General features: G+C 36.0%; 1 protein-coding gene across 2 annotated transcripts in view; it reads right to left on the bottom strand.

Annotated features, from left to right (window-relative positions):
• Nucleotides 1–18,870, bottom strand: part of HELZ (helicase with zinc finger) — a gene marked incomplete at both ends in the record, with an annotated part of 123,875 nt that overhangs the window by 87,736 nt on the left and 17,269 nt on the right. For both annotated transcript variants that reach the window (XM_084236911.1, XM_084236912.1), the window contains 6 exons: nt 1,059–1,326; nt 10,224–10,521; nt 11,578–11,685; nt 12,135–12,333; nt 14,888–14,963; nt 16,234–16,285. In XM_084236911.1, the coding sequence (XP_084093037.1) occupies nt 1,059–1,326; nt 10,224–10,521; nt 11,578–11,685; nt 12,135–12,333; nt 14,888–14,963; nt 16,234–16,285 (1,001 nt within the window). The remainder of the gene's footprint in view (nt 1–1,058; nt 1,327–10,223; nt 10,522–11,577; nt 11,686–12,134; nt 12,334–14,887; nt 14,964–16,233; nt 16,286–18,870) is intronic.

Genomic DNA, 18,870 nt, shown 5'->3' with positions numbered 1-18,870 from the left:
GAATCCTCTCACAGCCCTCCACCCAGCACCTCTGGCATACACCCCAGTTCCTGTATGCATAAATAAATAAAAATAAATCTTAAAATAATAGTCTTAGAGAAACAAAAAGTACATTACACTTTGTCTTTGCAATTTTTACATGCATATAATTTGAAACCAGACACTCTATAAAAGTTAGATTCTATATTAATCTAGAAACATAACAGAGTAACATGAGGTATGTTGAAGTTTTCATTTTTCCTTTTTTGAATACATCATTTTTAATGAGCATTCAGTATGTACAAATAATATTAATGGTAAGGTACCAATAAGGCAACTTGGAAAAGAAAAATATATTGGTTAGGCTATATTTCAAGAGAAAGCTACTTGTAAAAATGCGTTTATATCCCATAATGACTTTAGATAAAATCATTCCCATTTTATCTAAAAAAACAGAACATGTCCATGAAATTAACAATTATTAACAATTATAACAATTATAACAATTATTAAAATAATTAACAATTATTTTATTAATATCTTTATTCACTCAAGCCTTCATTTCTAAGATTACTTTCCCTACAATGATTGAAATAAACCTTTGATTTATATACTCGGTCTTAACCTGTGGCATACAGATAAAATGTAAACTATGTTAATGCATTTATAAACTGCTATAAGATATTTTATTATCATCAAAAGATGTTTCTGGTGATTTTACTCATTTCATCCTTAAAATTACATTTCAAAATAGGTGGTCTCTTTCAGTTGTCATACATTTATTCAGCAAATATTCATTGAGTGCTTGCACTGTCATTAACAGAAACTTCCTGAAAAGCAGGGAGCACATGTTTCTACTTGGAGCACATGATAGAGTCTTGTGGAAATGAACTACGCACTTGACACTGGGCGTACCAAAATGAGCAAGACACACTCTTGCCTTACGAAGCTCATCTATAGCTATGGAATAACAACCATTTTCCGGCCTGTTTTCACTTAGGTATATCCCCATTTTAAAAGTAAAAAATACCATCTCAAGGAGAGATTATAAAAACAAAGGTGTGTCTAAAATGACTTACTTGCTCACTTCTTTATACTGGGCTATCTCCTCAATATAAAGAAGGTCATGCAACCGTGACTGATAGTTGCTCTTGGTCAATGATTTGTCTAAAACAGACTGGGTAAATAGCTGGTCAGCAGAGAGAGGAATTTGGTATCTGATAAGAAGGCTCTTCTCCAAATCAGTAGTTTCATTAGGTTCAAAATCTATAATAGTCTTAGAAGAAGAATCCCAACGCTTAGCTGTGGTTACTAGCTGCTGTTTTGCATGCATCAGGTATTCAAGATCTAGATGGAAACAAAAAACACATTTATAAAGGAACACAACATTAAAATTCTCAAATAACACATGTACATGTATGCTTTGCTAACAGAAGTTTACATGCTAGACCTAATGTTCTTAAAACATAGTTATACAAAAATCTATTTGACGTTATTTTCCTCATATCGAAAATATTCCTCTGGCTAGCTTATCAAAATAATGTAAGTAGGAATCCATGTAAAAAAACATCTTTTTTTTTTACATCAGGCCAGGTCATGCCAGAACATTACTAACATTTGAAAGTACAGATAACATTTAGAACTTAACTCCTCAGTCAAGAGAAATCTGATCTGCAGGAAGAAGATACGATAAATTCCTCAATAGACAAAATATCCAGTGGTATCACTTTCCTCTTCCTACTGCCAATACTTGCCCCATTATAGAAAGAGAAGATCAAAAAACTGAAAGGTCAAATCTTTTCTGTGTGTGGTAAAGCATAATGAAACTCTCTGTGAGTCAATTTACACAAAAAAATCTCTTAGAAAATATTCATGTAAAACACTACTAATTATACATTAAAATGCAGTATGATATACCATTCAAATGCCATTCCACAGAAATCCAAGTTTAGCCTCAGTTAAATTTTACAGAAAAGTAGGGCACAATGTCAAAATAAATAATTGTTCAAGTTTTGACATCCCTGAAAGAAAAGCAGCGTAACAGCAGCACAGGGTGAAATACAGCATAAAACCTGAGCGCTGGGTAAACTCGCTCTATCTGCAGTGCACATGGCTTTTCTATTAGGTGGAATATATATACCCCTGTAAATATGGAACTTAACCAATGTGGAAAAAAAAAGTTGCTTAACTGACTCATTTGTCCAAGATCCAGTTTTAATATAATGAACTTGACAGGTGGCTTCACAATGCAAGTCAAAATTTTAGGAAGAAATGAGAAGTTTTAATAGATCAGTTACTCTCTAAAATACAAAGACAAAATATTTGTCTCTATTTGACATGAAAACATAATAGGTAACTCTCATCTCTTACTGAGATTCCCCTACATTTAAATGTTATAAATTATAAACCTATGCACAAAGCCATTCACCAAGAGAAATTTCTCAATATTAGAAAATAACTTATTAAAGATTAAAAAATAACTTATTAAAGATTAAAATGTAAAAAGGCCCTAGTTTAAAAGCAAAGGCCCTAATTTATAACCTTTGCTCCTTAAAAAGACAGTTTTATAGGGCCTCCCCTGGTGACGCAGTGGTTGAGCGCCGGGCTGTGAAGCTGCCCGCAGTCTCTGCAGCGCCGGCTCGTTCCCCGGCCACCGGCGAGAGTCACACACACACACACACACACACACACACAAACAGTTTTATAGGTCAGTTTTATTATCTTTCAAATGACTACCTAAATACAACTATAATCATCAAGATGTATAAAAAGGTGGTCTACTAATTAAAAAATCTACATTTTTCAAGTACTCCACATAAGATAATGATGATTTTTACAATAGCTTCGCAAGTTCAAGATTTATAAACTATCCACACTTCCTAAGACACTATAAAATTGGACCCCACCCATTAACTCATTTGATCATTTCTACAAAATACATCTAAGACAGATAATATCATCGCTAAAGATCAGGTGCTAATTATCATCAAAATAGCAAAAATGTATCAATTTCTTTCCTTAATTCAAATCTCAAAAATGGTACAATGAAGAAACCAAATAGTCACTTCTTTCAAAATAAAATAAACTCTACATGATATTGAAGAATCTATTAATATGTAATAAAAGGAAGTGCAGCGATTCCTTGGGGATAGGAGAGTTGTATTTCAAAATTTCATTTTAAATAACAAATAGATTCAGACTATGCCTAGGTCAATATTATGTTCACTTTCTTTAAAAAGTCACTAGCTAGTCTTTGCTTAGGTTTAAGTAACTGGGATAATAACAAACCTAAAATAGTATAGCTTTCCTTGGAAAAAGCTTTTTGTAGTACCTATTTCATATGCAGGGCAAACTGTACAGAAAGTCTTTCTGCCTGGGCTGGAAAGAGTCAGGTCTTTGGGGAAAGAGGCAAAAGCACATGCTGTTCTCATCCTGTCTGGATAGTGGCAGGACTCCCACCTTGATTTTATGAAATTCTTAAAATGAATGATTTCAGCAAATAGTACAAACATTTCAAAACAACTGCCCATGTGGATTTTTATTTCATTTATTGTCTTTTTTTTTTTTTTTTAGAGGCATGTCTTATTTATTTATTTATTATTTGTTTGTTTGTTTGTTTTGTTTATACATGCACTGGGTATAGTCAGAAGCGCGGGAGGGTGAGAGAATTCACCAGAGTCAGAGCGGGGAGCAGAGCAGGCAGAAGGACCGAAGTACACTGCTGAGGGGAGCAGCGGGCGGCAGGAGAGGTCTGCGCGCCATGTGGGACCCTCCTCTGGTGGCCGGGGAGCAGCCGGGGATCGAACCGGCTGCAGAGGCTGCAGGCAGCTTCGCAACCCAGCGCTCAACCGCTGCGCCACCGGGGAGACCCTTCATTTATTGTCTTAAATGACTATTTGAACAGGGCAGAGGAGGGGAGAGTTGGGGAAAAAGAAGAATCTTGAAAAAAATCACATGTACCAACATCAAAAAGCCTACAGACTACTGATGCCTCAGTCATTAACTCAGACATCAAAAATGAACTGTGGTGAGCCTCCCTTGTGGCACAGGGGTTAGGTCTCAGTGCTATCAAGCTATCGCCAGCCACTGCAGCATGAGTTTGATCCCCAGCCTTGGGGCTCACCCACATGGCACAGCAGACCTCTCCTGTCTTGCCCGCTGCTCCCCTCAGCAGTGTATTTCAGTAGATCCACCTGTTCTGCTCCCCACTCTGTCTCTGGTGGATCCTCTCACCCAGCCCCAGCCCTCTGGCCTAGACCCCAGTTCTCATATGCATAAATAAATAAAATAAATCTTTAAAAAAAAATGAACTGTGGCCAGTAACTACTAAGAAGGTAGCTTCCAAAAACCACTTGACTTTTCCTACTTCCAATGAACTTGAGGTAAACGTCTGCCTGCAATCTTCTCATTGATAGTAAGTTAATTAAACCTGCTTAACACCTACCTAAAACACAGGTCTTGGTACTTCCTCTTTAAATAAAGGAGAGAAATGAGGTTCCCCAAGGGAACACTGGACATGAGTAATACTGGGGCTCATGTCACCCCTCTCCCACCTGCAGCACGTGCACACCTGCTAACTTCTAAACCAAACACATGCACTACTCAGGGCAACCAGGCCTTGGTAGACACTTTTCTTCAACGTACATTAGACTAGAATGAAAAGCACTCTGGAAAGATGAAAAGTGAACAAGTTAGAATCAATACTCATAAAACCACATAGGGAGAGCTTAACACTGCCTTATTAACCAACTCCTCAAAGAAAAACTTGACAGAAATAAGCCTATGGACTTTGTTACCCTGAGATGTGCTAGGCAGAAGCTACAAACATATTTTAAGAAAAACATACAAGGAAAAGCTAATGATAACTAGAATATACCTAATCTTTTGAAGATATATCATGAGGGAAAAGCTGCAACTGTCCAAAATAGAATTCAAGGTTGGAATAACTTCAATGTTAGTCTGACACAAGATAGGCTCGCCAATTTCCCTGACCTTCTGATTACTGAGAATAGCAGCTCTCTCATTTCAGTCACACAGTTACTACTCTAATAAAGCACCAGAGGGTTGGGTTGGTGTGTTTTGTTTTGAAGTAGATACTACAGTACACTTGAAAATTATCCTTAATAGGACCTGGAGAGTAGATAAGGAGGGGGAAAAAATCCAATATTCTGTGTACTCAGCACAAGAGCTAACACAAAAGCAGCACAAAATAAACACATATTACTTTAGATACCAAATTTATTTAAAATAGCTGTACTTATCTAGGAATTAAATAAAATGGGATAAAATGATTCCTAATTCCAAAATCAAATACCATATATCCGTAGGAAACTCTCTGATCTGTGACTTTACAATCTTAACTGTTAACAATAAAATAAAATCCAGAAGTAATCCCAAACTACCACCTCAAATACTCATTTCACCAAAACTGCTGCATTGAAACAAGGTTTTATAGCTGGTCCAAGTTGTCTGGTCCCATTTTCCATCTCTTAAGGAGACCAATAAGTTAAAATAGAGTAACAGCACAGGAGTACCTTACACTTATAACATGCTTTACTCAGCTGAATCATTTATTGACAAATACACTATCATTTAAAGTCAATTTTTCATTACTTTTCTAATCACCTAATATTAAGTAAGTGTATATATACATATTTATAATGTTGAGCATTTTTAAGTCACTAAATGCTAATGTTGACATACACTGCTAGACTCAACATACAGAAATATATAAAGTTTTTAAATTGAAATATAAAAAATATTTTCAACATGTAGCTTTCAGATACTCAAAGCAGAATTTCAAATCAATTTTGCTAGGTAAAAATTTTCCATTACCCAAAACTCTAGTATAAAGTGTATAATGCTTCCTTCTTTTGTAGGTATCTTTTGCCACAAATTCGTAAAAGACACATCTTGACTCCAAAAAAAATTTTTGTAATCTTTTCTTGACCCTCAATCTCACCAACAAGGGAAAAACACTAAAAAAGGCAAATTTAAAGCTATATGCATTTCCTGAAGAGTTTGCAGGACTGGCATATAACAGCTAGAATAAAAAATTCATTCACAGCCTATAAATAGAAAAGACTGGGATGCTTTAGACATCATGACAATAATGTAAGAAAAAAAAAGCAGGTTTTTTTCCCGGATTCAAATTTGAATTAACTATAGCAATTAGAATTTTCAGTTCAGTACTGAACAATGAGTTAAATAAATGTCTGCTGAATAACTTAATTTTGAGTTTCAAAGCGTAATGCACTGAGGTAACTAAGTTCCAGGATGCGATCAGTTTGACAGACACTGAGCCTATAATTACCGAGCTGCACAGTGATCTTTAAGAGGGAAATAAAGCATGCACCATTTCCAAACAAATTTGTACATGAACTCTTCACTTATTATTAAGATATCACTTATTGATTTCAGTGGAACACAGTTATAGAAACACTGATATCAGATGGTCCAGTACGGTCCAAATTTCTAACTCTTTGGAAGAGAAACACATGTTCTCAACATTAATTTAAGGACAAAAACTTCCTTAAACAATGAACAGTTAATTAAATGGAAGAAATACTAGTAAAGATATTTCCTATTCAAACTCTAGTTTTACATCATCACTATATTTCTTTGTGTGTGCAGATACCAAATTATATTATGATGTAATTTACAGTATTATCAAAACTATATCGAGACATGACAAAGTCCAGAACTAAGTCAATTCCCTAATTCCAAACTGCATTTGGTCAACATATTCCTGGAATTATGTCCCTCCTAGTTCTAGGTCAAGGAAGATCAAATTATCAACAAGCTTGATGCTGGAGGTGAAATTAGCCAGGCTGTCACTTTGTCACCAATTTAACAAAGAAGTTTCTTCTTCTCAATGCTTCTAAATGTTACCCACATAAGTATCCCAGGAATAGATAACATTGAACACTGACATTTTACATTCTTATTCTTTTTATTAAACCGTGATTTCCCATAAACAAATCTTTTGTCCTCAATTTTTTGCTGACAGGCACTCTGCTGTAATAAAAACACTACCTACCACTAAAATAGGGGCAGGAAATAAATATTAAACTGTTTATATCTTGCTTTCACTTCTCCAAAATTGTCTTGGGACTATGTCCACAGTCACACACTGAAACAGACACAATGAAAATTTCAAACTTGGGCCTCCCCTGATGGCGCCAGGCGGTTGAGCACAGTGCTGTGAAGCTGCCCCACAGCCCCTGCAGCACAGCGTCGATCCCAGCCGCCCAGGGAGGGTCCCACATGGCGCAGTAGACCTCTCCTGTTCTGCCCACTGCTCCCTGCAGCAGTGTATTTCATCAGTCTGCCTGTTCTGTTCCCAGCTCTGTCTCTGGTGAATCCTCTAACCCTTTCACGCATCTGGCCTGTACCCCGGTTCTTGTATAAATAAATAAATAAATAAATCCTTAAAAAAAAAAGAAAATTTCAAACTTAACAAAAACATGAAGATATTCAACATCAATTTTAAGACGAGGGAAAACAGAAGACAAAGATAAAACTAAAAATTGGCATAACAGATCAGCTAATTTATCACCAAATAAGTCAGTCAAACGTCATTTAGTTTGCCTAAACCTAGATTTAAGTCTTTCTTTACATAATGTTCAAAATCTCATTTTGTACATTTATATTATAAATATAATATTTACTTTTTCCCTAATAATATTTACTTTTTCTCTGTTCTCGAAAAACAAATCTTACTCTATGAAAATGCTTAGTCGCTTTCATTTATTTTCTATACTATAACTTCTAAGAGATAAAACCTTGTTTAAAGGAAATTAAGATATCAAACAGCAGAGAAGTCACTGGAAACAAAAGGATATAGAGAATTATAAAAAGGGAGAAGGGTATAACATTGGTTCTAAATGGGACATCTTTGTGTTAATTCCACCATATCTGAAAGAAATATAAAATTTATTATATTTTCAAATTGATATATTAGGAATATCAGAAATGAAACTATTTCTTTCAGCAACACCATTCCAAATGTCAGTCATCGTGGACAACTTCTCTTCTACCCTCTACCATATTCTCTTGCCAAGATTTGTAGGTGCTGCAGCTTTGGAGGCTCGGGTCTCCCTCTCTGCTTCTGAGTCCCTCTGCTAGCACCCTATTCTGGGTCATTTTCTTTAAATCCTCCTTCTCTCTTCTTACTGTCTTCATCCTGTATGTAAGCCAGAAACTACCCTAACCATGGCTGGTAAAAATAACAGCTACTATTTACTGAATACCTACTGTGTGCCAGATATTGTGCAAGGTTTATTTCTGGCTCGCACAATAATCTTCTAGAACTAATTGTTCCCAGCCCATTTTATAGATGTTCTTTATGAAGCCCAGAAATGTTAGGTCCTTTGCCCAGAGTCACTGGGGTAATTAATAAACAGGTAATCAGGATTCGAACCCAATCCTACTTGACACTGAGTATGTTTATTTAAAGTGTTTTTTCTTCAACTAGAACAGTACATATCTGAGGTAAAGTAGCCCAAATACCCTAAATCTCTTAAGCCCATGAAGGTACCCTAAAATCCTCATCATCACCATCTCTTTCATTATCAGCTATTTCAATAGCAGCCTTTTTCTCTTACTCACTATGACAGATATTTAATACTTTATATTATTAATAAAATAGGCTTTTTACTAACAAGTTCAGATTCTTAGCAATACTTACAAACTTATTTCTATGGGGAAAATGAGTCATAAGTTATAAATTAACAATATAAAAGCAAACATCTGAAATATAACCCACATGTAAGACAAAAACATCCTTTCAGAGTTATATTTGAGACTAGAATACATGCTGGTCTCCATAATTTAAATGTCCTTACGATTCAAAAAGGATATTTCCTAGTAGTTCTCAAGTTCTAGACTCTAAAAGCAACTTATTAGTACAGGGGTAGGCAAACCACAGCATGCAGCCCAATCTAAACCACTGTTGTTGATTTTAAATAAAATTTTATTGTCACACAGATAACCCCATCACTTACATATTGTCTATGGCTGCTTTCTGATAACAATTCAGAACTGAGTAGTTGCAAGACAGACCATCTGCCCTGCAACACCTGAAATATTTACTATCTGGTCCTTTGCAGAAAAAAATGCCAAAGAACTTTTATACAAGAAAATACAATCACAGAGTTTAATTTTGTCAATGAGCATATCCATTTGGCAACGGAAATGAACATATTCTGATTGCAACAAACACTGAAAAGATGACAAAAACAAAATACAACAGACTGAAAAGAGGCAAAAAAAGATCAAAGTAAGTAAAATGAAGTCTGGGTAATAATATTAGCATGTACACAAGAAGGTAATGACTACTTGTTAGATTTTGGTACAAAACTTGCTCTAACTTTTCTAGCAGCTTAAGAAAGAAGACAAAACAAGTTCTACCTGTTTACTATGTCCAAAAACTAAAATCCTAGCATTTACTAAAGAAAAAAAGTTCTAGGTTCCTTAAATGAGACATGATAATGAAACACTCCACAGCACAGTTATTTATTTCATATTACGCTGCTATGTGAAGTGGTCATTAAATAAATATCTAGTGTTTGTTAAATAAAGCACTTAAGCGCCAAAGCAAGGTAGGCTACTGTGCCCTTTCCCTGTCCCTTTGGATCTTGGCATAAAATTTAAGGATAGGCAGAAATATTTGGACAACATACAAAGTAATTCATCACCTTCTGCTGATGCTTACGTGTTAAAACCAGGACCCAGAGCAGATCCTGTGAAAAGACTCTTTTATAGTACTGAATGCACAAAACCAACTGGTGAAAACTTGTATTTAGGACTTTTCACTCAAAAGATAATGTACTGACACCGGCAATTTTAACTGGATAATCGGACATGGAAATAGGCATTACAGGTATATTCACAATTACCACTACAATGATATTCCACCCAAAGTAATATTAAAAGGGTTTATACTATGCCAAAATTATCTTACTTTAAAAACAGCTGGTAGACCAAAACAGACCTGATCATGTATTCACGTAAGTCTAGGGAATCTCAAAGCAAGTTTTGCCTCATGACTGTATAAAGAGACTGTATAATGTGAACCATTACAATCTCATTACACAGTAAATGAGTCAATTAATTTGGAGGTTTTTTTCCCTTATTCTCTCTCTAAATGCATGGAATATTTAGGGGCCAATACATATCTTTTAATGTTGCTATTAATGTGCTTTTTAATACATTGTATCAGGGGAAAAAAGTCTAAATATTACCTTCTGTAGAAGCTGCATCAATCATTACTCTTTGCATGAGCACTGGTTCCAATCCAAAGTCGAAAACTATGGTTTGGCGAAAAGTTCCAAATATTTCTGTGTTAAATGCTATCCCGACTTTATACACGTAATGATCTAATCCATTTTGGGCCATCTTTCCTCCTATCCATTCTTGACAGTTTTCTGGGACTTCTTGTGATACCTGGGTAGTACTATCTCCGGCAGATATTGCAATGATACTAAAATGAGGACGATGAGCATCATAAAGCAATGCTACACGATACAGCATTCTTGCAGGCTACAAGGAAGTTAAAATAATTCATTGAGTACAAGGGGTTGAAAAATCCAATTGTAATTGGGCTCTTCAATGAAAATACTTCTATAAGGGACTCTTACTTTCCATGCTTCTAAGATAATATGTTAAAAATACAATTGTGCTCATTAGTCATTTAAGAAAAAAATAATTTTTTAAGAATCAGTTGTCAAAAATCACATATTTAATTTGTCATCAATTATACCTCAGTAAAGCTGAAATTTGAAAAATGATATATTTATGCTACACCACTAGTCTCCCTACTCTTTCTGAGACATGGTCATCTTCAATGTGGCAAAAGCTATCACCTAAATGACAATCCACCTCCAACTTTCCATACCCTTGGCCTAAAAAGTTCTATCTAGACTCAAGTAGGAAGTCTTCATAGGAAAAGCAGTTACCTCTGAAGGCAGTGGATTGAGTTCAAGGCCAAAGCTAGAAGTCTGCAGTTTTCATCCCAAAAGGCAGATGGTACAGTGGAAGAAATGCCACCAAAAAGTACACAAAACTTTGCCACTGCACATATTCACAGAAATATTTTATTTTGTTTCATTCTTAAACTTTGAATATTATAATTCAAGATGGGAAGCACTGAAGAAAATGTCTCATATTAAAAACTCATTATTACAGAATTTGTGATTTCATCAAATCAAATATAAAAACAAGTTGTCATTTTTAACTATATTAGAACTGCCAAATTAAACAATTCAATTTTTTAATAGTTAATTATAAGCCATGAACCCCATCCTATGTTACATGTTTGGAAGACATTGTCAGAGAGCTCTTTTATCAAATAGATAATTAAAAAGCAAGCGTCTAAATATTTACAAAGACTTTATCTCAAAATCTAAAAGGAAAATTGTACCTTTAATGATCAAAATAAAGAAATACATGTTAGTATGATATGGGACCTAAATGGAGTGTACTAAGATGAAAATTTTTTCGATGCTATTTTAACACAGACTTAAAGATCAAAAAAAAGCTTTAAGAGAAATCAAATAAAAAATTAAATAAAAAATTTAATTAGCACAAAACTCATACCTTACAAGTGAGAGCAAAGGTCCATGTCTGGTGAGACTTTTTGGTGTTGACAGTAACGGACAGATCTGGATTATGCTCTACTTTTACTCCTTCTATACATTCACTAAGCTGAAAATAAAGAGCAATTCTTGTTACGTTTTTATTCCTAAAAGCACAAAAACTTTGACATGACAAATAAATGTCAACAGTAAAGATGGTGAAGCAACTGTTTACAAAGCAAGCATCTTAGAGTTAATTTTCTGGTATTTTTTAAGAACAAAATATTATAAAACTAAAGAAACAAAAGAAAATTAACCCTAAAAGACAGCGGTAAAAACTCTTTAAATGAAGATAAATTAACATAAAACCTGCAAATCTCTAAATAAATGGCTTAGCTTTGCTCTTTATTTTAGCAAATGGGTGTATTTTTGCTACTAAAAACACTTTATCAAGAATCAAGTTCTTCATATATAGGATAAGGAAATAAATGAAAACACAGCACAAAATAAAGTCAACACTCAAACAAGGCCATAGCTTAAAACAAACAAACAAACAAAAACGTAGTTTATTTTCCTCACCACTTTCTCAGGAGATAATGAATTCATCCACTTTTCTATCAAGGTTTCCATGTAACTGCCTGAGAGCTGTTTATTCTCATTTTGCTGTTTCAATTTTATCAACCGTGAAGCATATCTTTTCTGCCATTCTGCTAGTTCTTCCTGGGAATGTGCTGAAGTACACTGGGCACCATACCTACAGATTCCTTGCTCTAAAAATCTAAGTAGAATAGGAAAGACTTTTTATCATATACTTTGTTGGACCATTTAAAAGATAAACTTCCAGCATTTGCCCTCTGACTCTTCAATAATAAAAACAGAACTTCATATCATCACACTGTTTTTGCAGAGGAGGAGGAAGAGGTTTAGAGAACATTTCAAAAGTTCATCAAAACGGCAACTCCCCATATTCTTTCATGGGAATAAGGAGAGGCTAAGGAAGAACATATTCATGACCACCACCCTCGCCCTTCAGAGACAGTGAAAAGGTAGATTCCTTCATGATACAGCAGCGATATTAGACGATTCCTCTAAGAGCAGAATTTTTCTAAAGCAACACTGACATCAAGTGGATTAGTTCCTCGAACACAGGTATGCCCTACTTCCCAAATGGTATGACCTCAAGAAAATTTTCTACATACTGTGAAATTTCATTCTGGAAAAAAATTAATAGCTTGTTAAATTGTCACGTTTTTACTCTTTTCACATGGCTGTTAACTATATTTCATTGAAAATAATGGTTATTATTAATATGTTTGAAGTTTTAAATAAAGAATAAAAGTTTTATATTAAAATCACAATTTATCCAACAATCAAATTAAATCCTTTAATGGGTAAAAATTCACACATTTTATTTTTTTTTAAGATTTATTTATTTATGCATACAAGACCTGGGGTACAGGCCAGAGGTGCGGGAGGTGAGAGGATTCACCAGAGACAGAGTGGGGTGCAGAACAGGTGGATCCACTGGAGTATACTTCTGAGGGGAGCAGGGGGTGAGACAGGAGAGGTCTGCTGTGCCATGTGGGTTGCTCCCTGGCCAGGGATGGAACTCAGTGCTTCAGTGGCTGCAGATTGCTTCACAGTGCTGAGACTTAAACCCTTGCACCACCAGGGAGGCCCCCACATGCATTTATTTTAAAGGAGACTGAATTAATGATACCTCAGTACTGATAACTCAGAAAATTAAACTGACAATTTGATGATCAAAAACATATAAAAATGCAAGATTCTGATCTTTTTTTTAGTTTTAAATACCCTGCAAAAGTATGGGTTCAGTCAGTTTTTAAACAATTGAAACATTACAAAATTAATAAAAGACCCTCTGAGAAGAAATTAAAATTAAACTATAAATAGTAAAGCAGAAACATGAAAGATATAATTTTTCAACTGGAAAAATGTGGACAGTAGAAAGATAAATGAACCATCGCACAATATAAATTACCAAATGGTTCGCCCTACTTAAAAAGGTAAATAGTTTAAAGCTTTTCTTGATTATACGAATAGTGTACTTGAACTAGTAAGTTGTACTATGCTTCATAAGACATGTTTCTCTTAAGTGTGTCTTCATGAGACAAGTATTTCTTTGCCTTGCTATTGCTTTATTTCCCTAAAATTTCTTATCCAGACTGTAGGTTCTCACAAATCCTTTGTACAGGATTGTGCACTACCTCCCCTACAACAAAACACCACCAGGATTTTTAAAATTTTCTAGTTTCTTTATACCTATCTGAAGTCTTGACTATTCAATCATCAAAACTACATACCGAATTTCCTTCATTATCAAAGGCAATCTAAAGAAATGAGAATTTACATCCAAAATCCCACTAGTTACTACTTTTTATAAAAGAAACTCAAGAGTTTTACCTTTTTAAATGTGACTTTAATAATTCCACTTTAATATATAACTATTCAATTTGAATAATTCAATTTTATATCCTTCAAATATAAATTATTCCTAAATTCCATAGGGATTACATGAAGATAACAAATTTTCTTTTCCCTAGGGAAGTTATTAAGATATCTGTACACCTCTTTGTCTATTTTATGTTCTACTTCAGTTTATGTAAAGTAATCTCAATTTCAATAACCATAAGTTAAACAAGATGGCCAGCAATTAAATCCTTATAATAATAAAATTGGTATAACGAGAGACTACTAAACAAAGCCTTCACCTACATTTGGATCATTTGGTAATTAACAGGAGGCTCATCGATGTGGGTATGCTTTTATTATTTATGATAACAACCATAATGGTTTCTGTTTCAAATAGAAAATAAACCATTTAATACTCAACCATGACACACCTGACCCTTGAACAACATGACAGTAAACTAGCAGCACCATGCTGTTGAAAATCTGCATACCGTAACTTTGATACCCTAAAATCTTAACTACAGTGATCTTGGTATCATTGGGGACTGGTTTTAGGACTCCCTCCAAAACCAAATATCTACTAATTCCAAAATCTGCTAATACTCAAGCCCCTTATAGTCCATATGAGGAGCTAATCCATCATATCCGGGAGTTAATCACTAGAGGATTCAGCCAACTGATATCTGAGGTTGATTGAATGCTGAATGAGGAACCCACCTATCTAAAACAATCTGATATGAGTGGATCCACACAGTTCAAACCATGTTGTTCAAGGACCAACTGGACTACATATTATCACCTTTAAATTTGAGTTACTACTTTTCAAAAAGTGAAGGAAAGTAACTGTCCTTTGAAGAAAGAAATATTATTGTTTAAAAAAAAAAAATAATTCACCTTACCTTTTACACAAAGTATATTCCTCGCTGCTTGTAATTCCCCTAGGTGGTGGGCGGAAATGCCAACCATTACAAGATCCTAAAGAGTAATCAGGATATAGTCATATCATTTAAGGCTTGCTAATAATTCTGATACTTTAATAAGAAATATTACAAGCAAACCCACTGCATATATCAACTGGGATGATGTAAAAAAGGCATACTCGTTCCTACCAAAAAAGTAATCTGCCAATTGACTAAGTTAAATTAACTAACCATGTAAAACTTAGAAATCAGTGGCGAAGAGTCACCCAACTGCTATTTCATGTCAATAACTGACTCTCTCCTAGCAAGTGGTGGACATGTTTCCATGCAGGGAGACGCGGGCATGCTTGTTATCTCTTCAGCATGGGTATGCTTCTACTAGGAATCTCTTTAGGAATGCAAAAATTACCATATTCTGGAAAGAAACTTTGTAGAACAAATTCCAGTACTGCATATTAACTGAGAGGTCCCATATTACTACCCATGTTCCTCAGGACCTGTCTGACACACGTTTGGTGTCAAGTCATCCTTTTTTTTAAACTGAAATAAAATTCAAAAAATTGAATCCTGAGATAGGAGCGAAAAAATAACATTTATTTACTTCTGACTACAATTACTTCTCTAAATGACTGATTTAGAGAAGAGGTTCCAAATTAAGTCAAGAAAAAGAAGGCCTAAGATAGAGCAGGGACAAGGTTTCAAAGACCTTATAGTCATTATCTATTTCCTTACAAGTCACTGTACCTCTTCCCTCCTAAAAAAAAGAGCCGAACTGAGTTTAAATTTGTGATTCATCCCTGTGTGGCACTAGGAAAATTAGCGAACCTTAATAAATACCAGTCTCATCACCTATAAAGACAGAGAAGGGCTCTAAGGAGTCATATGTTTGTAAAAGTTGCTACACACTACACAGTCTAGCAAGCAGTCCATGAGTGAGAGGTCTCTTTCGCTTTCCTTTAGAGAACGAGAAGAGGAGAAAACAGACTTTAAGAATGGTAGGTGCCACACAGCTTACAGATCAGAACTTCCAAAAAGTATTAACTGTACTAGCCCACAGAGAGAGAAAGGGAAAAAGTCTCCCTCCACAGAATGAGGGTTAAATTTACAACTCTATGGAAGCAAGAAGATGAAGGAGGTGGATCAGTTATCTCCTCACTCCATGCCACTACTCTATGAAAAGGAGCCAGTGAAAAACTGCTTTCATCCACATCTACTTCTAAAAATGAACATTTTATATTCCCTCCTACTATATTCCTCCCAATAATCAGTAATAAAGCAAAGCACAGAACACAGCTACCAGAAGTCATGCAGAGCCTGGTACTCACCTTCCTCGAAGTCTTCCACATGATAGCCAGAGAGGACATTACTAGTTGCTGTCTGTAATTTTTCAAATAAAAGACAATTACGAAATAACCAGTGGATGCTGAATTAAACTTTAACATTTCCAACATTTTTTTAAAGATGCAGTCGGAATACTTACATTTTTAATGAACATTAGAGTTGCAAATGATATATTTTGCTCTTTGCTCTATACTAAACTATAGTTAAAAGTGGAAAATATGTATCTGTGTGGACCTCACTAAAGGAAAATGGTAGATTCCCTACATAAAAAAAGTACCTGGTAGCAAATTTAGAGAAATCTAAGTCCCTAGTCCTGAACACTAACCACCCAATTTTCAATTCACTCTCCTTTTTCATTACACCTAGAAAATTACTGGCTAATGAGATGCCTTTTCTCCTGCCTCAAGGGCAATGCTACGCTTTGGGGCCTGGAAGGACATACTGCCCAGCCCTCTCACTCTGGGACCTGGTTATCCCACAATGGAACCCAAGGCTGGGAAACCACTCATTCTGATTTTCTGCTCTTCTTGACTTGCTTACTGCAGATAAATTCCTATTCTGCCCCTACAGCTGTCCAATTTAAACCCAGTGTGCCAGCTGTAGCACTTGCTCTTAACTCTTTAGCATTTTACATGCCGGGTTGCTGTCAGTTACATACAGATTGTCAATAACCTGCCTCTCCACATTCCTGTAGCTTACAGACTATCTGGCCCTCGAAAGGTGCTCTGCAAATGTTTGTCAGATAGATGATTACCCAAGCATACTATGTCCAAAGAAAATCTGTCAACTTTATCCTTAATCTAACCCTCCTTCAAGGTTCCTTATCTTGAATGAATGGAGTCACCCTCCTCCAAAGGGATCAGACTGAAGTTCTGAAAGCCATCTTAAACTCTCCCTCTTCTGTCCTGCTCTGAGTATTGCCCTAATCTTACCCAACCAGGTCTAGAATGTGTCTCAGATGCTCTACTCCCACTGTCCCTGTCCTGGGGAAGGCCCTCATTACTATTTGTCAAATCTACCCCTGCACCAAATGACTGCAGCTCTTACCCTTTTACCAAGTCACCTCTGGCTCTTTACTTAGCCACCCTGATGCCCTAACCTCAGTTCCCACACTCCCCTCTGCTGTCTCCCACTTACATCTCCTTTACAGCACTAGTGACCCCCAGCTGCCCTGGGGGTATATAACGCCAAGTGCATCTCAGACTGCATCTCAGACCCCACTGTATTTCATGGGTATCTCAGCTTTCCAAAACCCGCTGAATCCAGAACAATACAGGCACTCAGCAAATGCTGAGCTGAATCAGAAGACGCTATCTCAAGACACAATTTGGAATGTCTTGTACCACGGAAAGAGCGTCATCAATGCTACTTAGCTATAACTTAACAATCACATCACTATAATTTATATGCAGTTCTTAAATTGGTTTTTAGGAGCTAGAACTCAATCTCTGTTACTGTTTCTCCATGAAAGTGCCTCTGATTCTCAAACAACTTTACTTATAAGTTTTGTTTGTGTTTTTTTTTTTTATATAGAGCCTTCCCTCCTTCCCTCCTTCCCTCCTTCCCTCCTTCCCTCCCTCCCTCCCTCCCTCCCTCCCTCCCTCCTTCCTTCCTTCCTTCCTTCCTTTCATTTTGTTTATACAAGCACTGGGTACAGTCAGAAGTGCGGGAGGGTGAGAGAATTCACCAGAGCCAGAGCGGGGAGCAGAACCCAGTGTGCCAGAACCCACTGGCAGAAGGACCGAAGTACACTGCTGAGGGGAGCAGCGGGTGGCAGGAGAGGTCTGCGCGCCATGCGGGACCCTCCTCCGGTGGCCGGGAGCAGCCGGGGATCGAACCGGCGCCGCAGAGGCCGCGGACAGCTTCGCAACCCAGCGCTCAACCGCTGCGCCACCGGGGAGGCCCTACTTATAAGTTTTTAAAGGCAACCCATTCTTCATAAAATAAGGGACTGAATACAAGAATACCTAAATTAACAAATCAGGAGTAACTGTTCACACTACACAGATTCTATGCTCACAAAGATAGAATAAAAGACCTCTTTAAACTCCACAAGCAAGGTCCAAGTGCCAAAGTCCCACACAAGTCCTTAAAATATGATTCCATTTACCCAGAATAGACAAATATAAAAACAAAAAATTCACTTCTAAGGTGAAAAATTTTAAGTGTCGCCTCTTAAAAACATCAAAATAAATGCATTAAATGTGAAAGAAAAGGAGTAAGAACAAAATGTTTGCTCACAAAATAAAGTCCACAGCATTGATAATTCTTAGAAGGGCCGAGCGGCAGGCCTCAAGCTACTTGAGCCTGGGAATAGCAAGTCTCCCTCAAGGAGCTGATGAAATGAGAAGCTCGGTCTAGGCTGCATATCTGGCTGCTACGGCTTTTAAAGGTTCCAAAGTACTGTGTGTTTTTTGTTTTTGAGGTTTGTTTTTTTTTTTTTTCTTCATAAACACCCTTTTAATATGCTCAGACTCCAAGACAAAAGCAAAATTATCAATTAACTTGTGATCTTCAGTCTTTACTGACACCTTGAGGGAAAGCAGCCAAATTTCATATGGCAAAATTCCTATAAATGTACAATCAAATCCACTGACTTTCTATTTTAAACTTCACTAAAG

This window comes from Talpa europaea (genome assembly GCF_964194135.1).
Source record: "Talpa europaea genome assembly, chromosome: 7".
In the NCBI taxonomy this organism is placed as follows: Eukaryota; Metazoa; Chordata; class Mammalia; order Eulipotyphla; family Talpidae; genus Talpa; species Talpa europaea.
The sequence above is the reverse complement of the archived record's forward strand: the minus strand, read 5'-3'. Positions and strand labels throughout refer to the sequence as shown.